The 24274-nt window shown below is 42.2% G+C and overlaps 1 protein-coding gene across 3 annotated transcripts in view; it reads left to right on the top strand.

The window, feature by feature from the left end:
- Window positions 1–20395, top strand: part of DYNC1I1 (dynein cytoplasmic 1 intermediate chain 1) — a 194014-nt gene extending 173619 nt beyond the window's left edge. For all 3 annotated transcript variants that reach the window (XM_054815545.1, XM_054815546.1, XM_054815544.1), the window contains exons 16-17: window positions 1892–2017; window positions 19436–20395. In XM_054815545.1, coding sequence (XP_054671520.1) covers window positions 1892–2017; window positions 19436–19546 — 237 coding nt within the window. In that variant the 3' untranslated portion in view covers window positions 19547–20395. The remainder of the gene's footprint in view (window positions 1–1891; window positions 2018–19435) is intronic.
- Window positions 20396–24274: the final 3879 nt, after the last annotated feature.

The raw sequence follows: 24274 nt of genomic DNA, 5'->3' as shown, positions 1-24274 counted from the left end.
CTTTTTTTGGGTAATACTGCCTTGGACAAGACCTAGGCCTTGCACAATGGGGAGATGAGTCCAGTAGCTTATTTGCATTTGAATGACTTCTTAAAGGGGGGGGAGGACGGTATCTGCTTTCTGATTGCTATCCAGCATTATTTCTACATCATTCTGCAAACAAAATCCTCTTGTATTTCATATGTGGAGCTCAAGGATGTTACCACGAAGCCCTGCGCAGAGGCAACACTTTAGCTTGGCAGGCTGGTTTTGGTTTTGAAGCCTTGTGTCAGGTTTGGTGAGGAGGAGTTGGAGCGAGGAGTCTCCGGGGGCAGAGGGACAAGGCAAGCACTCCTGCTTCCCAGTCTTTGTCCTGCTGCTGGCATGGCTGCGCACACAGTGCAGCCCTAACGGGAGTCTCGGGAAGTCTGCAAGGGTTCAGCTTCCTACCGTCACTCATCTTGTGTGACACAATGAAGGTGTTATTGCTGAGGAGAAGGAGATTGTCATGGGAGCTATACAATGTTTGTTTTAAAGTTATTTTTCTCCTGAATCTTTGGACCTATCTCACAACTACAATATAAAGCTACAGCCAGAGAACCAAGATGAAGTCAGCAAAATACTGGTTTTGTTAATCTTGTCAGTTTGTCAATGTTCAGACCAGGCTTTAATACCACCTTCCAGCTGCCGCCTTCCTGCTTCTGCTGCATTGTGCTGACAATGAGGACAGAAGGAGTACCTGTCACTCCTCCAGAGGTAGCTCAGACTCTGGTTCCTGTCCAACTGCCTCTTCTTACCTGGACTGATATCCTATTCCATGTCCATTTATAGATCCCAGGACATCCCCTTGTCCCCATCTCACTGTGTGACCAGGACCCGTTCCCACAGATGGATCTGGTGGAGGAACTGCTTTTGCAGCTATCCTATCCCATTTGCGCTGACCTAAAAAGCATTAAAGCTAAAAAGCCTTGTTTGGAAGATCGTCATGCCAAGCTACAGGCTCCTTGCTCAGGCAGGTTCTCCTATTAAAGGCGGCTGGGTGGAGCATTAGCAGACTTTCAGGTTACCGTCATTTGTCTTATGAGGTGACCTAAATCAACTGAGTGATCTACCTATCTGGGACAAACACCCACACAGTTCCTTCCTCCTGCAGCATCTTTTGATGCCCTCATTCCAGTGTAGATTACAAATACTTCTCCTAAGATCATGTTCGTTGGTTGACTTGAGGTGGGGAGGGGTGTTGGAAATTAGACAGCATCCAGATGTATTTAAAGCGGAAGAAGTCTCCTGGGGATGTAAAAGAGAATTGTGGGAATATATTGTAGGAGTTCCTAAATGTCAGCTCAGCTGTCCTCACTTCTGCTGTGTCCTCACTCTGAAGTGATTAGCTCAGGACTTTTCTGACGTAATACCTAAGTTTCAACCTCTGCATCTAGCCGCAGAGGTGAGTATGGATTTAAAGAATGTGTCAGCATGAATACAGGGATGTGTCTGCTGACCATCAGGTTATCTGGGCCCGAGTCAGAGGCCAGAAGCCAGGGCAGGACTGAAGCCAAGTCCTACCCTCAGTTGGTTCTTGTTAATAAGTCACTGACTTTTGAGAAAGAAGCAGATGTGGTTTTGCATGTCTCTGAGGTTAAGAGGAAAAAAACTGCTTCATTTACTGGCCTTTACTGTGGAAAAGTCTTCCCTGCTCATTCCAAGCAATCTCTTACTCTTTCCTCTTTTTAGCACATGTGATCAAAGAAACAATGAACCCTTTTTTTTCCTCCCCCCGATGAGTGTTGTATGTTACTTCCAGCAATGCCAAGGGACTTGTGACTCACCCAGCTAAGCAGGACATTCCAAACTGACCCCCAGGTTTGCAGGCAGCGTGATTTTATTGTCCTTCCTGTTCCTATTGTTTCGACAGGTTCCCACAGCCAGCGTCACCATAGAAGGAGCTTCTGCCCTCAACCGTGTCCGCTGGGCCCAGGCCGGGAAGGAGGTAGCAGTTGGTGATTCAGAAGGCCGCATATGGATCTATGATGTTGGAGAGGTATTATTATTGTTCTTTGGGTTTTTTTTTTAAAGCTCGGCTCCTGAAGAATACTACATCCAAGTTTGAAAAAAGATCATATATCATAACACATGAATAGGACACCTCCAAAGATTAAGCTAGATTTCTTTCAGTTGAATCCCCATTGATTTTGGGTTGCCAACAGTGTGTTAGTCGTAAAGCTACCTTGCAAAAGAGTTAACTGGTTAAAGTCTCATGAGAGAAGTCTTTTTTGAAAGTTTTCAGTGTGTTTAAAACTATTTTTTAATGGTTCTACGGTTACAGTTGGAAAAAGTTACAAAGGAATATGAAGATGAAAATAGAGGTGCAAAAAGAAGCTGTGTTGTTCTGAAGTTGATCCTGAAGGGTTCACCTTCTATACTCCAGTATCTCTTATTTCATGACTGGCTTAATGCTGTAGATTTTGCTCAGCATGACATGTACAGAATACATCTGTTCTTTTCATACTGAATAATGCTGAATATGTCTGAATATGTGCAAAAGTACTAACAGGAGGAAATAAGAGGTATCATTGTGGAGGATGGTAGGTGCATGTGTGATAAAGAGTATGTAGGTGCTGAGAAATAGCAGGATATGTATTCTGTGTCTAAAGCTGCTCTCAATTCACCCTGCTACATCTTATAAAAGCCATCTAAACTGCAGTGTGTTTGGCACTGATGGAATCTACCTCTTTGTTGATGAATAAGGTATAGAGTGTTCTGTCGGCATTACAGTTCCTTGGAACAGTTAAAGGTGAATCTCTGAGCAATCAGCTTTTATGTAGAGAATTTGTTTTCCATCATTATCTGTGATAGGATACTGAGATATCCATCTCGACACAGTAGGGAAACATTATAGAATATATACAGAATTATCTGTAACTCTCATAAAGTGATTTTATGGCCCATAGCAAAATTGCTTGTGCATGACTCATATTTTTGGATTGCATTCATTTCTGCAGGAGTTGCTTTTCCTCACAAATGTTTGCTGAAACTTATTGCTGTATTGTTAGCGTAATTTCTAAATTGTCTAAGGTTACTGCGTTCAGATTTCCACTATGACACTGGCAGGTCAGGCTGTTTTTATTTATTTTTCTTTTTTGCATGACTGTTCCAAAAAGGTGGGGTTTTTGTCTACCAAGTGATACGACAGGCTATGGAAATGTCTTTGATGACAGTGCAGTCTGATCTTGTCTGGGAGTCTAGACGGGCTGTAGAAATGTCTCTTTTTGCATATCATACACCAAATCATTCATAGCATTGTTTATTCCTGCAAGCTTACGCAGGAGAAAATAGATTTAGTGTTCTATGCAGAAGAAGTAATATTTAAGTTTTTGGCCTTTCCTCTGTATAATCAGAATTCAGCCTGCAAAATGAGTAACAGTGATATGCTCAGATCAAAAAGAAAGACAGGCTTCTATTACTTGAAAAGGAAAAAGACAAGAGAGTAATCCAACTATTTATTTAATCCAACTATTTATTTGTGCGACTCCCGATCAGTGTTAAATAGAGTGTTCTGCTTCATGGATGTTGCATACCCTGCCCATGCAGAGCCCCAGCAACTCAGCTCCATACACACTTACACAGATGGATGTCCATCCCCATGGCTGCTGGCAGGTCATGGGCCATTGCCACCCCTCCTCTTTCGTAATGAATGAACTCATTAATTTGTTGCCTGGTTCATTTTGGCAGTCTCTGTAGTAATTCCTGTACCAAATTTAGGACAAGTGGTGTGGGCTGCAACAGCGTCAAATACTACCAAGGCTGCTGTGTTGTTAGTGGCTTTTTCTGGTTTAAAAAAGGAGAGTGCTCCTATATTCTTCAGTGCCACTGTCCTCACTATAAAGCCTTAAGTGAGATGCAGAAATGCTTTGCAGCTGAAGAGCCTGGAACCAAGGGCTTGCACAGTGAGTTATTTCGTGCTTAGCTGTCCTCAGACATGATGCACAGGGGATTCACAGCATGCACATGCACTTCTGGAAGTGCCTGGCAGAAATATGGCAGCCCTTAAGACTCCTTCTTTACTTCAATGCCCAGACATTGGCCAGTTCTTGGCTCAGCTGGGGTCCTCCTTTGACTGTCCTTTACGTATGGGTTTGATTCTGGGATATGACAGGGCTGATCTGACAGTTTAAAAGGGGCAATCCTTCTCCTCCTGCCAGCCAGCCATTGCTAGCCATGTTCCTTGCTTTTCAGTTTTTGTGCCAGTAGCAGTGTTTGTCACCACCCACATTGTGGGGAGGGAGCTAGATCAACAAATAATTATTTATTTATTTATTGTTTTGTTTTCATTGGGGTATTTTTCTCTGTGAACTGACTCAGTGTGAGAGTAGATGAGTGAGCATGTGGCTGGGGGCAAGGGGCAGGCAGCTGGGAGCTGGACCGTACAGTACCTGGCAGCACCTAGCTCTCATATTTGACCCAGCTGTATTGCAAAGCCTGACACTTAAGCTGCAACAGTTGACCTTTCAGCAGTAGCACTCTACCTGTCTCCTACAGCATTGGCTTCTGAAAAGGCCTCATCACTGGAAGAACTCATCCCTGCCTGACTGATAACTCAGTAGCATCCACTTATTTGAAGGTGCATCTCTCTGATTTGGGAAGATGGGTGTGATTACTTGCATTAGAAAGTCAGCAGGCCACTTTACAAAGACCCTAAATACACTCACCAAAAGCATTCATGCTCCACTTACATTGCAACCTTTTAAAAACCTTTATTTTCTCATGACTGTTCCAAATTTCACATTAGATCAGCTGTAAATTCATAAAACATTGGTTCCATCAGAAAAAAAATTGCTTATATTTGTATTATAATAAAGCACAGTGTCTTTGAATTTCACACTACTGTTTAAGCAATTTTTGTTACCTGTTTGAACAGACAGAATTGACTCAGTGAATTTTGATCAGAGCAGAAAATATCAGGACATCAAATCATTAAGGAAAAAAATTAAGTGATAGTAATTTTTACTTTGGTAGATTAATCACAGTTTTAAAGAACTATTCTAGGAACAGTAAAGTTTACTGCTGCTATTAACCCATGTGGTGTAAAGAGAAAACATTGTATGGCCAAAGTGAAAACATAAGACACGAGGCCTAACCTTGCATCCTTTGTGAAGAAAAGGAGTGTGAGATCAGGGCTGTTTTGCTTCTGTAAGGCTTTAGGATTTGGCCCTTTTTGCTACGTTACCCAGTCATAGTCTTTATGACTATGACAAGAAATGGCAGAAGCATGAAGAATGTGGCAGAGTCCATGACCTGGGAGTTAAAAATAATGGTGACATTTTCAGTTAGGCTATATAATGTTATCTCCTTAGAGTATGTACTTTTAGTTGTTTTGTTTGATTTCGGCATCGTGTCTGAAAATAACTGAACACATTTATTTTCACAGTGAGGGGTCTATTTTCTCCTCAATGCGTGTGCTTTATGCCCATTAGCATTAGTGGGAGTTATACATGTACTTCCAGGCGAAAGGAGACTTAAATAGTCCATATAGATGTGCTCTTGTGGATCAGTAACCACTGATTTAAAGAATGTTAATTATAAAATGAAATAAAACCCCAAACAAACACGCAAAAATCTGATTGTTTCAGTGTGATGGGATCTTAAACCTATGTAACTTAACCAGAGACTATAACCAGTCATTGTAAATACACTTTACTCTCTGTAAGATCTAAATGTTCAAACTGGTCTAGTAGTTGAGATATTATTATTGTGATAGTATGTATAATGTATTTTAGCTTCTGTGGTCTTATTTACTGCGCAGCAAGTTTTCTGTAGAGTAGAAGTTGATTTTAACAGAACATGGACCACTGATTTATTCACATGTCCAGATGATTGATAGTTAGACCTAACTGCATGTCTCTTTTGTAGATATATTTTCTAGAAAGCTTGCTCCCATTGTGCATGCTTCAGTGATGTTACACAGTTGCCGCTGTCATAAATATTCTCTAACAACCATGTTTGTTGCTTACCTGGCTTATTGAGAATGGGTTTTGCACCTTTGATTGTGAAAGAAGCAGCTTCTCATCCGCCTTCCATTATTTCTTTTTTTTTTTTCCTTTAATCTCTTCCAGGTCATATTCTGCTTGCACTGTGAATAAATAGAAACTGTAAATCAATGATTTATTATTTGTTTGTAATAAAATATAAAGTAAGTTTACAGCACAGGATTGGAGAGTTTGAAACTGTAATCACAAGGAGCTTATTACTGTATATTATTCTGTTAAACTACTTACAGGACAAACTATTGCATCTGTTTGGTGGTCTTTCAGACAGTTGATCCTAGTCATGCTTTTAAAGGGTGCCTAGTATGACAGGTGGAACTGGAGAAAAGTAAGAAAAGGTCATTCCCTAGACCATCCAGGAAAGCTGTACTCTGTACTCATTTCTTTGCAGTGAAATCAGAATCATATTGATGTTTCTGGACTTAGTTAGGTTTCAGAGTTAGTATCTCCTTAAGGCCTTGTAGGGCTGCTGTGTTTGGTTGTTTGTATACTTGCCCATTTGCTCCCTGATGGGTGTTAATCCCATATCTCACTTTCAAGTACATGACCAGTGAGGGAGGAGCTGGCAACTGCCTGAAATATGTGGATGAAGTGGTACAGTAAGGAATAGCCCACTGGTGCCTATAAAATAATTTCCTTTGATTTCAGCAGCCTTTAACAGCTGCTCTGAGATTCTTAGGGTTCTAGACAGAGAGAAATGCATTTGCAACCAACACTCACATTTCAGCATGACTATTGAGTCACTTATTTTTCTAGGCAGAGTGGAGAAGCATTGGTACTTTGTCCTCCCATCTTGAGATCCCTGTGTCTCGCTATAGATTTTGTACGGAAAACATATTCAGCGTCTCTTTCATGCAGTTAAAAACTACTGTAGCCCAGAGAGAGAAATGTGAAACTAGGTTTTGTGTCATGTAGTTATCCAGGTAGATTTTCCAGTAGGTTTACTTTTGCCGTTATAAAGCTCCTGTAGAGCATATATTGAGTTAGGAAATGGTTTTGCCTCAAAAGCAGAGTTCAGACTTGACATAAAATATTTTATTTTAAAATCTGTGTTGAGTTACAAGTATTGTTGGAACACAGATAAATGGCTCACACACATATTTTGAAGGCAAATTTGAGCAATAATAAGGGGTTGTGCTTACAACCAAGTTTTATTCAAAAGCGTTCAAAGATCAAGTAAGATACAGTAGTTACAGCAACACGCACAATCCAGGCATAAAGGATAATTAAATGGATTGTGAGGCAGCGCCTGAATTTCACCATTGATATTTTTGCAAGGAGGTTGTAATGCTGGCCTCGGAGGATTTTAAAAGCATGTTTTAACAAAGCAGAATCTCTTAAGAGTTGTTGGAAAATGTAAAGAGCTAGGGTTTTGATTTGCTTCCCCTCCACCCCCAGTTTTATAATGTTCAGTCTTGAGAGACTTTTAAAACTGGAAGTGCTTAGAGATGACCAAAAAAACCCCAAAAAACAAACAAAAAAAAGAGAATGACAGCATGCTAGGAACTCCAGCTTTTTACTTGAATAATACCTGAAATATTGAAGAGAACAAGCTCTTCGTCCCTCATCACTTGAATTTTCACTGATATAGCCAGTATTCACAAAGGGATTTTTGAAGTAGGTTAAATAAGAACTCCCTAATGAAAAAAATGCACTAGTTTGAAATCAGTCAATTTAATTACTGTGTTTTATGAAGGCCATTACCCATTGCTGATTACTAGGGTGATAAAATCTTTAAGCTTTGGTAGCCTCCATAGGGGGTGAGCCGATCTAAGTAGAGCAAAGTCCAGTCATTATCACCCTAAATACTTATGTTTCTCATTACAATATTCATTACTTTAGGTTACTGTGAATGCTTTGAGGTCTTTATGTAAGCACTGGTTTATTCTCCTGTAGAAAAACAATGTTGTTATGTTGATAAGTTAAACCCAAGCATTTATATACTTTTACAGTTTCAAAGGAGGCTTGGCATAGAAATACATACATTTATGCCTGTGAGTTCTCTTGTACACTCGTATTCGTGTCTGTGTGCTTGTCAGTACGGTCGTACTAGTCTGATAAGAAGTGGAAAAGGATATGAGTTACCTTGTTCTTTCAGTCTGTTTTGGTACTTCAGTAAGCTGGAACAGAGCCTTGTGTTCCTAATAACAACCTTTATGAGGGAAGTACTTTTCAAGAGGGAAAACTGAGCCATGATCTAACTAATCTGACATACCCAAGGCCAGCTGCCGAGGGTTGGAACTGTTTATCTCCAGTGCCAGTCTAGGGCCTTGCGCTTCCTTTCCCAGACACCTCTTGCACATCATGCGGCATTGCTGCCTCTCTGCCCTTCTCAGTCACCTTCACATGGTCTCCTGACTTATAAAGCAGCTTCATAAAACCGATGTTAATTTAAAGATGACCTCAAAATCATTTCCCCTGTTTAAAAATGTGCATTTTTAAAAAGAATGCTTGCAACACATCAGGGAGAGATGTGGGTCTGGGCTACTGGGAGAGGAGAGTAGCCTGTAGAAAGAATCTGAAGAACTTGGTGTCACTAGCCGAGGAAGTCTGAGCCTAGTGGCAATATAGATGATTCATGTACTTAAAGAAATAGGAGTGCTTGGGGCCAGAAAGGGAGAACTGGTGAAGCTGAGGACGTGCTGCCACCAGAGCATGTGGTTGCAAGCTGGCCGTGTGTTCAAGTGAAAAATTAGAAGAGTATTTTTAACCATCAGGAGGCTGAAGTTCCAGAGCGGGTAGGGACAGTGGGACAAACGGCCTCTCTAAGTGGGGCCTGTCAACAGGATTTTGTGATGTGCTTGTGTGTGATACAGCAGTGGGTCACACCTGGCATACGAGGTCACTCTCCTGCCTGATGCCATGATGTATACTTCTTGGTAATGAGAGTTTCTTCTGTTTCACTACATATATAAATGAACATGAAATTCCACTTTCATTTTACTGCCAGAATATTGCTTGTTAAAACTAAAGGAGGAAGCACCAGATTTTTAACGAAGATACCCTTTCTCTCATTTGTTGATTAGACAGTGGAATTAAATGGGCATTAGTGAAAACAGACAGAAGGGAGGTGTGAGGGGGATAAACAGTCATCCTAAAAATTCAATTGATTCTTTATCCTTACCTTCCAGTTGCTTATGATGAACTATTTCAGTAGTTCTCCAGGGATAGCGTACTAGCTCCCTGGAGAATTTCATGAGGTAAAAAGACGTGAGCTTCCAATATGATACAAGTATCTTTTATAAGAATTCCTCAAGTCCTCATCATATGAAATAAAAAGCTTAAGAAAACCAGTCAACCAACCAACAAAAATCTGGCTCCAGTCCTTTTTATTCATTTGCACACTACTTTTAAAGCTGGCGTATGTTTCCTTTTCCATTGCAAAGGCCCAGATCCTCCCCCTGCAGAGAGGATCAGAGAGAACAAGCCACATGTGACAGGAGTTAATCATGTAGCTTAATGCACTATTAGAAGGCACTCAGATAACGAAGTGATGAGAGCGGCAGAAGCAAAGCTGTAAGAGATCATTCCCTTTCTGTACAGTAAAGCCTGCAGGAGGGGGAGAAGGGAGAGCTGTCTGTGACAATCTTCCTGTTGGTATTTTCCTGCTGAGCTGGGAAATACTGTGAAGGGGAAGAGAGAAAGGAGAAAGGCAGGCTCCAGATTGGACATACCAGTCTGTCCACTGTATGTTTAGTTCATTGGCACTACCGGTGGCTTCACTACTAGCTCCTCAGTTACTGCTGCTTCTCAAAACATTTCAAGAGGCTTAGTGGAAAAGATAATCTGGGTCCCAACTTTCCATGGTACTTGTAGGTGAGGCAGGGGAAGCTGAGCGAGTGCTTTAGCTGGTCTGCCCCATCCTGACCCTGCATCCTGGAACACCGGTGCGGGACAGAACTGAAGTCAATGCATGCTAATAGTGTCACGGAGTATGTATTTTAAATATCTAGTCAGTCTGTTGGGTGATATTTTCTCTGAAAGTTATCCCCTTTCTGATGTAAAAAGAAGTATTACTGAAAAATGTTCATAGCTTTAAGTAACAGAGAGTATGGAAGGGGAAAAGTACCAAATGCTAAATTTAGTATGAGCTCAGTTTCTGTGCAGCAATTTGCAAATTTCATTAAAATTTACGTGTTATCATTGTGGTGTTAAAACACTTCTGAAACAAGAGCTACTTTGTGTAATTAATTTTCTTCATGATGCTTCTGTGGTTTCAACCTGTCACATCCAGTTGCAGTTTTCATTTTGAGAATCCTTAACTACGTTTTCAATCTTCTTTTATGGTTTGCAAAATGGTCTGTATTTTGAACATGAAAAAATACTTAATTCATGACTTACTTGGAAAGTAACGGTTAAATCTAAAATATCAGCTGAGGATAACTGTGGGCCTTAATGCATCCTATTTGGCAGCTAAAATTCCATATTCAGTGTTTAATTTAAATGTGAAATGTATCCTCCAGTGCCTAGAGTTATGTCTGAAATGAAAAAAAAAAAACCCTCAGCAAAACAAAACTCCCTGCTATTTCATGGATGAGCTTTTGCAGCTAACGGAACGTGTGCAAAATCTCAGGGAAGGTAGCAGCTTTCCTGCAACCCAAAATCTCTGAACAGTTCATAAGCTACTTTTGGTGAGCATCCGTTTGCCAACTGGGAGCCAGAAAGCCGTGGCAAAAGTCCTTTACAGTCCTGGCATGAGTCATGGACATGGTTTGGAAAGGAAGCAAGCTGAGCTGAAGACACCATGATTTATTTCTTCTCTGAGGCTATAGTCCTTCACTCAGCTGAACTTCCAGGGAGGCAGCTTTGCCAGTGCAGCTACCCCACGGGCTGAAGCTCTAGTATGTCAAGTAAAAATGATGGGGCAGTTCTTCCAATCACTGTAGCTGTCAGTAAAAAAAAAAAATACAGATACTGGAAAGAACAATAGGTTGAAGGCTCCTTACCATGAAACTCATGCAAAAAATTACAGGAGTTTTCAATGACTTTGAGAAATGGAAATCAAAGCAGGACTGAGATCCCCATGGCAGATGAATGGCAGTAGCATGCCTCACTGTTTTTCTTAATCAAACTGTAAATTGATGGCATTACAGAAGCGGTGGAAGGGTAGGAACTGCAAGAACTTTGCTGCTTAGGGCACTACCTCTTTTGATGCAAAATTGTTCACTTTTCTGAAGCATGGCGGATGCTCTTTCTGCTCCCATAACTGATTAATTATATTAAATCTCTTTTGTTTCCAAGGACTTAAACAGGCCAATAGTCTCTACCATTGAAAGTACCACTCGAGGAGATCCATAGGAGAGGGACTCCCACAGCATGGCTGGTGAAAGCACTCTGGTGTGCTTAAGAACAGGCTATAAGCTTATAGCTTAATGTTTGTATTTTAAAAATAGGAGGTCATCTAAGGAAACAAAAGTAATCTAAATTTCAACTTTCAGTCATCTCTTTCAAGATGACTGGTAATTACTCAATATTTTATCCTCTATAGTTGATATCAAGTGCAGCATTTTGATACATTAATTGAGGGAAGAAAAATCTGTTTGATAGCTTGGACATCATTCTTTCTGGTTAATTCAGGAGAGCCTCAGCCAGCTCTGAAATTATAGGTGGAACTGCAGCATTGTCTACAATTAAAGATACTTTCTACTTCCTTGTTTTCTTTTCCGTATGCCCTATCAAGTTTTAATCCTTCAGGCTGAAGTTTTCCATAATTGGTGTTTGTTTCCAGCACAGGTTTTGTTTTTTCTTCTTTTTTTTTTTTAAAGATTAAAGACAGTAAAGACAGTATCGTAACGCAAAATAAATAACATGCTCAAATTGAGGGAGTTAGCCTTAACTCTGACATTTCCTATCTTTGAAGTGTTAGAGTCTGCAGTCTTAATGTTCTGTTAACATGCATTTGTGTGTCATGTATGTATATTTTACGGACTACATTTTAGTCTGTTCTCTTGTTAGATTGGCATCGAGGTGACTATAGCAGACAAAGAGGACTAAATTTAGAAAACAATTAATGGGCATTCAAATGCTTGAGTTTCTGTGTAGGCCCTTTATACAGTGTATCTTTGCACATTACATATAAATTATTAAAATAACACCATTGTTTGCCTGGTATTCAAAACATAATTTACCAACAACTATGTAACAATTCAGCAGCTACTGTTCTCCTTAGGAGAAAGAGTCAAAGTTTGCTGAAAATGGATTCGGTTTCTGTTTGAGATTAAGCTTTTTTTTGTCATATAAACTAATATTTTGTCTTCTTTTTACTATGGCAGCGTAGTTAAATCAGACCCTGCTAGTGAATTGCAAAGAAATAAATCACAACAGACATTAATCTAGATGAGGGCTAAGTAATTAACTTCATAGAAGGGTGGTGTATACTGTGTCTGTGACACTAGACTGACTGCTGTGCATAGAATAAATGCAGCATTTAGGCTGCCTATGGTATTCCACCCCTTCAATTAAGTAAACAAATATATATAGAGCTACTCTGGAGTGTATCCTTTGTGGTCTAAACACTGTATCTTATTAAAATCATCTGCATGCAGTATGTGGGGTTTGAGTTCCTGCCAGTGGTTTCATCCATTGTTAACAGTGATGCTCGGCTCTCCCAAGAGTTAAATACAGTGGTACTATAGTTATGTGAAAAGGGTGCTCTTGGTTACTTTGGTGGCCATTTCGTTGCATATTACCTCCCACTTTGTTTCCATCCATGTGTGTGGCATAGGGTGTTGCCTGGAAAAATATAGGCTTTTTCAGGAAAAAAAAAAATCCATATAGGTTGAGAAAAATATCAAAGGCAGTCTGTAATTGATTCTGGGAGGCAAGACCAGGGCCAGAATAGGTGCATGCCTGCCTGCTCTATGTGCATGTAGCAAGATATTTAATATTTACATTCATACATCTCTTTTCACCTCAGTCACAGTGATAAAACATCTGTTGAACTCTGGAAGATAGGATCAGTTGTTTAAAGGCAAACTATAATGCTTGTTTTTCATTTGTAAGCATTACAATCCTCATCCTGCAAGTGCCCTCTTTTACTTGGAAAATTAGACTGATTGTTCTACTTTTTAGAAAAATCAAGCTGAAGTAGGTATATTTTATCATCATTAAAAATATTTTTACCTACAATGTCATAAATGCACAAAGTATTTGCAGTGGATTTCTTTTCAATATAGCACTTAAATTTAGAGGGTGATATGGACAGTACTGGTTGACAAAAATTCTGCTTAGAGAAAATAGCTAAAATGATATTTGCCTGAAGCTATGTTTATTTGATGATGCTATTAAATTGAAAGAATATAAAAATGGTGATAAACCACATACACAAATAACTTAGTGTGAAGTCTGAGATTTTAGTCATTAAAGCTAGTTTGCCAGACTTGCTGTTTGCCAGAAACTCAAATTAATCTGAATATTTTCTAAGCTTTAATTAGCTATCTCTTCAAAGAGTGTTTAGCTTGCCCTTCTCAAAAGTTGTATTAGCAACCGAGTATTTTAGAGATGAGAGGAACGTTAATTTTCGTATAGTTTTTATTTTCCCTGCTGGATATGAGATTTTTTTGCAAATATGGCTGTGTTGAAGCGGAAGCAAGTAAACAGGATTGTCTAAAATAAGATCAGCCTTTGCCTCTAAACAATAAACCCAAATGCAGCTAATAAAAGAAGCGTGTTAATCAGAAAGTTTCTGATGTCTAGGAGCGTGGTGACTAGCTATAGAAACCCATCCACTTAAATCAGGTTTTCTATATACAAAAATAAGAAAGCATTGTACTTCTACGAAATGTGTTTGAATGGGTCATGGATTTTTGACTCAGGAACCGCTGTCACCCTTAGAGTGTATCTTGGACCACCATGCAGGCTCCTCTGCAAACGTCTAATTGAAAACAGTGTGTGGCAATACGGTTGCGCAGGCCGGCTGCAGACCACATACTTTGGCAGATCGTTGCAAGTTGTGGTGTAACGGTTCATTTTCAGATTCTCCTTTTACACCTGCATCCACGGGACGTGTGTGTTAGAATCGATTATAGACTGTTCTGGTTGGAAAAATTCACCCTTTCAGAACAACACCTCAGTCAGAGACAACACTGAGGGTGTTCTTCCCACGGCTATTTTTGATCTGAGGCGTCTGAACTTTAGGTGAAGATGAAAAAAAAAGAGATTAATAACCTGGTGATTGGGATCACACGATACTTTCACCAGGAATCAGCGCTGCAGGTTATGATCTGGTGTCTCAGTGACAAGTACATTGACCCATGAGGTACAGTCATTAAAAGGAAACGCAACAGGTTGAACACGGACAACTGTCCTCCATTTGAGTGTATGGGACACTGGTTCCTCCAAAGTGGAGGCTGCTGCTGCTGAAACTGCTGTTGTGTTTTTCCTCCTTCCCAGGAAAGTCCCCAGCCCTCAGAGGAGGGCTGTGCTGGACAAGAGCATGGAGGGATGAAGGCAGAAAAAGTTGTCCGCTCCCATCCCAAAGATTTAGAGGCTTCAGGGAAGGCGAGGAGCCAGGAATAAAGTGAAATATCCTCAATGAATAATTCATTTGCTGGAAAGTGGTTTTTCAGGGAAACTGAAGTTGTACAGAGATTTGGACAAATTGAGCTTAAATGTTCTCAGCCATAAAAAAGATGGATAGGAAGGGAATATACCAAAATCTTGAGATATGTTGTAATATCTTATTTCAACCTTCTGGATACATTCCTTTGAGAGGCATATTCAAAGCTTTTTTTTTTTTTGGTCTCAAAATCATTCCTTTTTCTTCTTTTTTTTTTTTAATTGACTTAAAAGAGCAAATGTTAGTAGAAGATGTTAAATGACCTGAAAATGAGAAGAAATTTAGGTTGGCTTCTGTCTTCAGGCACTGGATTTTTGTTGCTTTTCTGCTTGCTTGGGGAGCCCAGTGCATCAAGAGTTGTCTGGTCCCGAGCATCTCCTTTTCCTGAGTTCTGTCTTACAGTTTTAAGAGTAGTAGTGTCCAGTGAAGTTGCTAATAGCACAGTTTCTGGGAAAACACAGGAAATACAGTTTGTATTTGTAAGATCTCTGGTGTATGGGTTGGACGCTCTGCACTCAGGGGTAATCTCTGCCTTGACAAGAAGATGGAGGAGGCTGTTCCTGGTGAAACTCGCATTCATGCTGCTACCTGCAACGAGCTGGCCTGGTGAGCCCTCGGGGGAGAGTGCTCCATTACTCTCTTACCAGATGCACGTAAACCATCTCCTTGGTCAGTACTGGCATCGAGGAGGGCACGTGTTTGTGCTTCAGGGTTGGAAAACTAACAAATAAGTGCTTGGCTAGAGTGATCACCCAGGAAACACAGAGAAGCTTCAGAAGGTTCAAAAATCCAAGGGGTCTGTGGTGGCACCAGGAGATACAGTTCCGGTGTGCATGTGGTAAACCCATGTGACATTGGCAAGGCAAAGCCAGGTGCTCATCAGGAAGAGCCTGGCTGTCATTTCCTTTGGGTCTGGTCATTTTATCCTTTATCTACGCTGGAGAATAGGCACAAGTTGGAACAATCTTACCTTTAACCTTTACAAGCCTTGTTGCTTCAAAGTCTACTGTAACCCCATGACTCTGAAAAATGAAATGGAGGGACCTACTGTGGTTGACCTACGTGGCCCAGCTAGACAGCCTAAGTTAAATATCTTCACCCAGTTAAAAATGGGTCACCATCCTAGCATCTTGAGAAGATGTTTTCCTATACTAAATTCTCACTCCTGTAACCAGCTGAGCACGTGTAACTTAAGAAGCAGAAGCAGGTTTATTTGGATGCATAAACTTGTAGTCACACTTGCAGGTCTGTAGGCTTGCAGCCTGAACTCTTTTGATATTTTAAAAGCCAGACAGATGACAAAAGTACCCCTCTTCCAACAGCTTAACAGACAAAGTTTGGCTAAAGTCACCACTTCACTTTGATAATACTGGTTTTCCTCATTAGAATTACTGTCTGACGCAACCTAAATGTACCATGGTATTTAAGTTAAAGCAGTGTGAGTAATTCAGTCAATTAATTAGGTGCGGGTAGCACTTACCTTCCATTGTGAAGGGATCAAAGGAGAACACTTAATAGCATTTATTTTCTTGTTCTGCTCCATACCTTAGTGTCAGTTCATTCAAATAACCTTCTGACCCAAATGTTAATCTCAGTTATTATATTAAGTTATTATGCTTTGGTGAACGTTTCTACCCTGCGTCGACATCAGCACTCCTGGGACTCAACACGTGCTACTTTGTAGTAACAAAAGTGGACAGAAAATGGCAAAAATGCCAAATGAGTGAGGAACCCCCAAATAGCTCTAAACCTCTGCCCATCTGTGAACTATCTTCTCACTTCTTCCCCCCCCTGCCCTGGTATTCACAGAAAAAAAAACTTGTGCATAGAAGCTGAAAGGGAGATTCCACAGTTAGACCCAGGCCTCCAACACTTGTGGGTGTCAGTGTGCCCAGCTGAAGGAACTTGAATGGAAAATGACTGGAAGGGGACCATTAATTCAGACAAGAATTTGAATTGGAGTTTGTGTATACTTTTGGTTTTATTTGTGGTCTTTTGCTGTATAACTATTGTGATTTGATTTTAGGGCCTTCACAGAGAGAAGGGGGGGGGATAAAAATCAATTTTTCCTTTGGCTTCATTATTGCCAAGGTTTCCCTCTGCATCCCTGAGGAATTTATATTAGAGAGGTTTATTCTACTAACAGCCTATTAGCAGGATTGGCCCCTCGTTGAAAGCATGATGCAGTGCGTGAGAGTAAATAAGGTAAAATAAGACAAAGTTCTAAATAATTAGATTGTGTGTGGGCACTGAATGTTTTCATCTCTGTGCTAAAGGTATTCACTTCAATCATTAATTGGTTTGTGAATTGAGTTATTAAAAACGGCCCAGGTCTTGCTAACACTGTCAGCTAACATAATGCATGTAATGCATACATTTGTGGGGAGAATCTTCAAGTTTGCGATACAAAGTTGTTTTAATAGTCCGGACTTGGATTTTATTTGTCTGTGGCTATGCTGTGGAGTAAAGGAAGTTAAATTATCTCAATGTCATAAATATATTTAAATATTTTTACTTAGAATGACATATTGTCTTCTTCAGCCATTTAATAGAATGTAATGCTGTTTAGGACTTTAAAAGACAAGGAGAAATGAAGCTTTATTAAATTCAGTAAGTCCTTTGCATAGGATATTGCTCCGCTTTAATGATGTTACTACTTGAAATAAGTGAGACTCGTTTCATGTTTTCATTCAAGAGTTTGATAAATGATAGTGCCGTACACATCACAAGAAATAAAATCTTTTAGGACACAAGCAATAGCAACAGGGAAGTTGCTACACAGCTGGTTGTGGTTGCAGCTATGGTAGAAGGATCTCTGCACTGTCACTTAATTCACTGTACAGTAGCGCATATAGGTGTGTGACTGTGACCGAACCTGTGCTACAGGTACTTGTGTGTTGGTGCACGGACCTCCATTCTGGTGTTACATTGCCTTCTGCTGAAGGTTTGAAAGAACAGAGCTGTCTTTCAAATAAAGACCATAACAGATCCACATGCGTGCGTGAGTGTGAGAGACAGCTGTCTTAAAGCATTTACTCCTGTAATTCTGGTCTCCGTTCCTGGGAAAAGTAAAGGAGAAAAATGCAGTGGATGACAAAGAAGGTAAAACCCAGAGAGCGCACCTGTTATAGAGGGCTGAGATGCCTTTCACACAGATTGCATTTCTCAAGTGTGTAGCCTCAGTAAATGCTGAACTGTACTGTATTCAGTGTTTCAATAGGCAAAAAGCAAACATGCTGTACGTCATAATGTAACAGTGTCACTGATATATGCACTATATATGGGAAGCTTTAAAACACACGCTATGTTTTTCTCCAAAATATTGGACGTAGAGGCAAAGCTAAATACAAAATAGTTGAAAAACTCATTGGCGCCAGTGAGATACGGAGGAGATATTTAGATCCAGTATTGCAAAATCCTGTCCATCCAATTAACACTGAACTTGAAGCAGTGTACATGGAGCTTTCACACGTGGTTAACATTGGGCATGCACACAAGCTCTTGTCCCAGCTGGGCATGCTAGTTCATGTAACAGATCCTTTTCTTGGTCTGCAGTTACGTGTGTTCCTCCTGGGATGTAAGGAGAGGAGAATAATTTGACTGTCTTCCAGTACAGTGTACCATACAGCCTCCCGTGTGCACCTCCAATCTGGTGGTGCCAAATGGCCGTAGTTAGCCAGCCTTCTGCACGGCATTTTTGGTGGTGTTTTAAAAGAAGTCAGTCGGTACAGATTGAATACTGGGTACCACAGAGTGGATTAGCTAAGGTCATACTCATTTGTTAGTCCAAAGGCATCCATTTGCTAAGGTGGACAGCAGTTTATTATGCCCCGGAGTTTCCAAACAGTTGCCTTCTTCAGCACCAAGCACTGCATAATATCTTCAAACAGTTACTTTTTCATATTATGTTCAGGACATGATCACAGGGCTTCAAGAGGGCAGTAAAAATGTGCATGGTTCATCTGGATGCTTGTTGCTGTTTTCTGGAATTTGAGTTAATGAAAGCAAAGTTTGAGAAAACTGTCCCCCCCCTCCCCCCCCCCCCTTTTTTTTTTGTTTAATTATCTCAATCCCAGCTTGCATTATCTTCCAGAAATTGCAGTGTTGGATCCAGCTGGAAATGACTGCAGTATTATTTTGCCATAGCACTAAAGCGTTCTATCCGGAAGCTTAGCTATTTAGATTACACGTCCCTCTTGAAGCCTAATGTTCAAGAGCTCTTCATTAGAAACATCAATGGTATTAAATGGAAATGGATATTGCATGAGGATATAAAAAATCAGGCCAGTAATGCAGTATCCAGTTGGTATAACATTTCTATTGTAATACATTTCTTGTAATTGTGAATTCCTTAACATAGGGGAGGGTAACTAAAATAACACAATATATTTATTTTACTATTAAGAGCTTTAATGAACTTCAGGAAAATAGTTTCAATACAGTGTTGTGAAAGCTCTGTTACCTTGCACACATTGACCTCGGTCCTGCAAACAATTATGCTTGGGCACAGCCTTGCTGACTTCAAATGGGCAGTTCGCATGTGTGAAGTTAAACGTACGGGCGTGTATTTGTAGAGATCAAGGCCTCGCTTTAGTTTGGAAAATGTGAAATATTTTAACCAAGGGGTTGATTTTGCAACAACACTCCAACAAAATAGTTTGCCTTAAAATCAAGCAGATAAAGCTTTTTTCCTCTGCCACTTTCTGTAAAAGCTCCTTCCAGCCGGCACTGCGTAGGAAGCTGCAACCGCACCGATCGCGACAGGAGCTCTCCTCAAAGGAGGTGCCTCCATTTGGGGTCAGAGAGATAACCGCCTTCCCCACGCGGTCTCTTAATCCACTGTTGGTTTCTTCCCCAGCTGGCCGTTCCGCACAATGACGAATGGACCCGCTTCGCTCGGACCCTGGTGGAAATCCGCGCCAACCGAGCAGACAGCGAAGAGGAAGGGGCGGTGGAGCTGTCGGCCTAGGGGAGGAGAAGGAGCAGTGCCCGCCGTCACCGGAACAGCAGCTTTCCCTCGCCGAGCACGCCAGTGTTCAGTGTCAGAGTCAGTCTTGCTGTGGCTTTTGATGCCAGTGTACATGCCAGTATTGCTCAAAGCATTCCGTATTAATCACACTGCTTTACACAAGGCTGAAAATATCCAGAGCATTTTCATACTTTATATTTCTGTCTGAAAAGTAAGAAAGAAAAGACAAATCAACCCTTTATGGGTTTAGTTGTTGCCTTTTAACTACTTAGTAGCTGTATTTAATAGCTAGGAACCCCTGGTTAAACTTGTGCTCACATTGCCCTTCTGGCATAGTCCTATTAAATCCATATGAAGCCAGATATGATTATGTGCAGATGTGGTGTGCTTCACTGTATGGGACTGGGCCAAAGACTTTAGATGTGGTGTTTCACATGGTGACTTACATTATGAATGGATGTACTATACGAAAGTTGCTGCTCCTTATTTATTGCGGTGTGCTGCATGGAACATATTTATTTGAAAGCATTAAAATAAACGATCCTAAAGCATGTGCATAATGAGAGAACTGCATTGTCTGTGTGCTGCTGTAGAGGTTACATTAAAGTCCACATAACAATTACAGTACATCAGTTGTGCTTAAGATGTAGGATCTATAAAGGTTGGCTTGAGTGGATGGAATGAGTTTCCTTTTTTTTTTAAGATGCCTATTATTTCTAGGCACTTTAACTATATTTCAAATACAGTTGGTCACTGATACTTGTCATGCAAGTTAACACTAACAGGCTGACAAAGGGTTGTGGTTCCGGAGTATGACACTGGTATTGCCAATAAAATGTATCAAGCCCGGCCTGTCGCAGTGTGGTTAATCTTTCCTCGCCAGCAGTGCTCAGTGTGGTCGTTACCAGTCACTGGCGAGGCACTGGGAAAATGTGAGTGCCCTGACTGGCAGAATGCTCATGCAGCTGCTGTGTAAATAGATACCTTCGCCTACAGGGACCGGCCAGTAATGAACTTACATGCATCAGATCCTGCTACAAATTTTACATGAGCAGACACTAATCCGTGTCAGCTTCTAGGCTTGATTTAGGCATTACTTTCTTTTCCTCCATCCCTAGCTGTGCATGCTTACTTGCACATGCATGCACATGCAGAGCAGCACCATCCTGCTGTATGCACTAAAAGAAAAGGAAGAGGCAAGACAAGGCCACCTCAAACTGTCTGGAGAGACAGGTTGGGATAGGGGACAAGGGAATATTCTCCTTTATGACAAACCCTTGTGGCTTGAGCAAAGAACTAGGGTGTGGACTGATGTCATTGAGCGCTGTGGCCCCCAGGGACATCATTGGTGAATGCTGACCTCAGTGGCGAGGCTGCTAGTTACGTTCGCACCACGTTATACCGAGCCAGAGCAGGGCAGTGACCCCCGGGTTAACAGAGCGGGTAACACTGTCACTTGGGCAGCCACTGCAGCGAGAAACATTGGAAGTCAGGCAGCAACAAAGGTTTTGTATGTGAGCTTGCAGGGAACTGCAGCATACGCCTGTGCGATCATAGTGAGGCATAGATGAGCTCACGCTCTTCGGAGCTGTGGTCAAACCCAGAACCACTGGGAAGTCTCTGCCCTGCTAAAAGCCAGAGTAGGATGAGAAAATTAATCCCTGGGAGAGGCTGCATTTCCCTCACCCTCTTGGTGGTTAGAAACAACTCCCAGTGAGAGTGCATGGGCTAGTTTCTTCTTTGTGATGGGACCTGAAGATACAGCCCAGTGCCTTTGGACAGGGGACATGAAGCTATCTCCCAGTGTCCCTGGAAGTGCCCTGCCCGCCGGGCTGTGGTAAGCGGGGTCTAGTTCTCACAGCACAGGTACATCTGTCATCGGTCTGGTGGAGCCGGCGTTAGGGAGCCTGGTGTTCCTGCTGCCCCCCGGGTGCCAGCTGAAGGGCTGCTGTAGCACTCGCAGCACTTGTGTAGCTCGAAGGTGAACGCTGCTTACGCCACCAGGCCAGACACCTGCAAAGCAGCAGTTTAGACATCATCTCTGGGCAGGGGTTTTTTCCCAGTTTCTCCCTGTTTTCCTTTGTCTATGTGCATGGGCAAAGCAGATATGTGCAAAGTGGAAGGGGGGAGGCACACTTTGGCCATTAGCAGGTCACAAGATTAGGAATGCTGGCGCAGGCAGATATACAGCAAAACTGTGCCGGCGCTGGGGAGGAGGTGGGTGGCTTGTTACCCTTCAGCCCCTACGGTAAATCCACATCTGAAAGTGTGGGGACACCATGCGAGAGTATGCTGCAGTGTGAAGGGAGGGGTGTTTAATCGCTGTTGTCTCCCATTGATGGTAACCTGCACAGTGGAAACAGTTGGCAAAGCTGCTTCCACTTTTTCCGTATTATCGTTCAGTCTTCAGAACCTGGGGAGGGACTGCATGGTCCCCTTCCAAGCTCTCCCTACACTACGGCATTAGTAGCTTGGAAAATGGTTTTAAGAGCAGCCTCAGAAGACCTTTAGCATTTGCCGCTGTGTGCAAATGAATATGACCAAAATGCCTCTTTTTTTTTTTTTTTTTTTTTTTTTGAGGGGGGTTCAGCAGTGTACAGCGGGAACAGGGATCCAGATTTCCACAGAAATGACCAGGGTTGTACACACAGAGCACCAACATGAAAGGGCCATTACAGATAGCTGAAGCAGATGGAAGAGAACCCAACAAGAACAAGAGGCATTTACTCCTCTTCTGCTGGTGGTGACTGCCAAGCAGTGTTTTGAGCAGCCCTTGTTACTGCTCTTCCAGAAATCGCCAACAGTTTGTCTGATTGATTTTCTTGCTGCTGAACAAACAGCTCCACCTTACTGGCTTTCCAAAAGAGCCTGTATGACAAGATGTTCCTCAGAACCTGCCTGATAGGGAAATAAATTTGAAATGACCCTTCATTTTCAGCAGAGAAAGCATCTTCTCCAGGCTCTTTTGCATACAAACATCCAGCAAACAGGAGGAAGAGCATGAAGAGCATGCAGCGCAGTGAAGATAAGCAATGTGGGCTGAGACAGGCAAGGCCGAATTGAGGTTTAGGATGGAGGAGAAGTCTGTGAGGTGGCTGTGGAAGAGACAACTGCCCTGTGCTTGATGAAGGGAAGACCAGAGCGTCCCTTGATTTCAGGATCAAAGCCACACCAAGACAAGTGAGACGCAGAGGAATGGCGTGGCCAGGGATTTGGGATTTGTTCTGAAAGGAGCTGCAAAAGGACATGAGGAGACATGGCTGCATGGGGAGACATGGCAGTGACACAGGGTGTGGGAGCTGAAGGCATTAGCTAAAAGGGGAAGCAGGGTCACTTCACCTTCGTGACACGTACGCTGCTCAAGAGACCCCAATGGTAACAGAGGATGATGGCCAGGGCACACTGAAAGAGCACGTGCACAGCATTGGCCAACCTGGAATCTGGCCAGGGCACACAAAAAACGAGCGTGGGGCTGGAACGCCAGGCTCATCATGTAAATACTAGCACTGGGACCAAGTGGATGTTTGAAAGGTGGAAATGAAACAGGCTACCTCCCAAGTCAGAGAGCACCACAGACATCTCCATGGAAAGGCCGTCAGAGCAAGAGTTTGCTGCTTGAGATTAGGCTCAGCAGAGTTGCCTCAAGCTTGTTACTGCAAAGAGAGAAGGGACAAACGGTGCTGGGCCGCGAAGATTCAGGAGCTGCAGCATTTTCCATAGGGTACTCGGCAGTGCTCCAGTGACCCTTTCAAGATGAAAGGTACTTCCTCGTGGGGCCCAAAACCAATGCCCCAAGCATTAGGGTAGGAGCCCCTGCCACATCCCGGAACCCCATGAGCTCTTACTGCAAATGACAGCCTGCATCTCTAGTGCTCTGGAAACAGCTGGGAAGAGGTTCCTTCACATGACATATGGGAAAAGCTCTCAAGAATTTTAGCAACCTTAGACACAGAGCAAACACAGCAGAAGACTGGAAACCCCTCAGCGAGCAAGACGGCATCCCACGTAGAGTAGGATGGTCCCCACTGACCAGTGACAGACAGAGGAGACTCTCTGTCACCAGGGCAGCATCAGTCCTAATGAAGGACTCGGTGCCTAATGGTGCCTCTTCCAGGAGTAGCAGCCTGTCCCCAGGATGCTCACAGGACTGCTTCTCCTTCGGTCACAAGCAGAGCTACCTCTGCAGTAGCACCACCATGCCTGGTATGCACTGGCTGCACCGCCCAGGGCGTGAGCGAGCACGGAGGGAGGCCAGGCAGCCCCTCGCAACGTAACTGGAACAACTGGAACAAACGTTGCCAGCAATGGTACTGCTTCCCAAGGCGGTGAGGAATAGCGCAAGGAGCAGTTAAACTGATGAATATGTGTCTCAAAATGCCATCTTTGTCTGCTAGGCAACAGGCACCTTGATGACATCCTCGTGTTCAGCGCTGGGAGAGGCTGCCCGTGCTCACAGCCTGAGCACTCCGCTGCTCACTGTGCAGAAAGCAGAACTGCCTTACAGCACGTGGCGTTCAAGAAAACACTTCATCCCAGGCTGTTTTTGTGTCATTTGCTGGGTTTGAAGCTCTCTGGAGACACTTAAAATACAAACATCTTGAGATTTCTATATTCTCAACCATTAAATGACTTACAAATGATCACCACCTCTGGAAACCATCTTCTAGCTTATGCAAAAATGGCAAATATTTCAACCAAAACCAGAGTCTGAATTTCACAGCAGTTTAA

Source organism: Grus americana, chromosome 2, assembly GCF_028858705.1.
Source record: "Grus americana isolate bGruAme1 chromosome 2, bGruAme1.mat, whole genome shotgun sequence".
In the NCBI taxonomy this organism is placed as follows: domain Eukaryota; kingdom Metazoa; phylum Chordata; class Aves; order Gruiformes; family Gruidae; genus Grus; species Grus americana.
The sequence above is the reverse complement of the archived record's forward strand: the minus strand, read 5'-3'. Positions and strand labels throughout refer to the sequence as shown.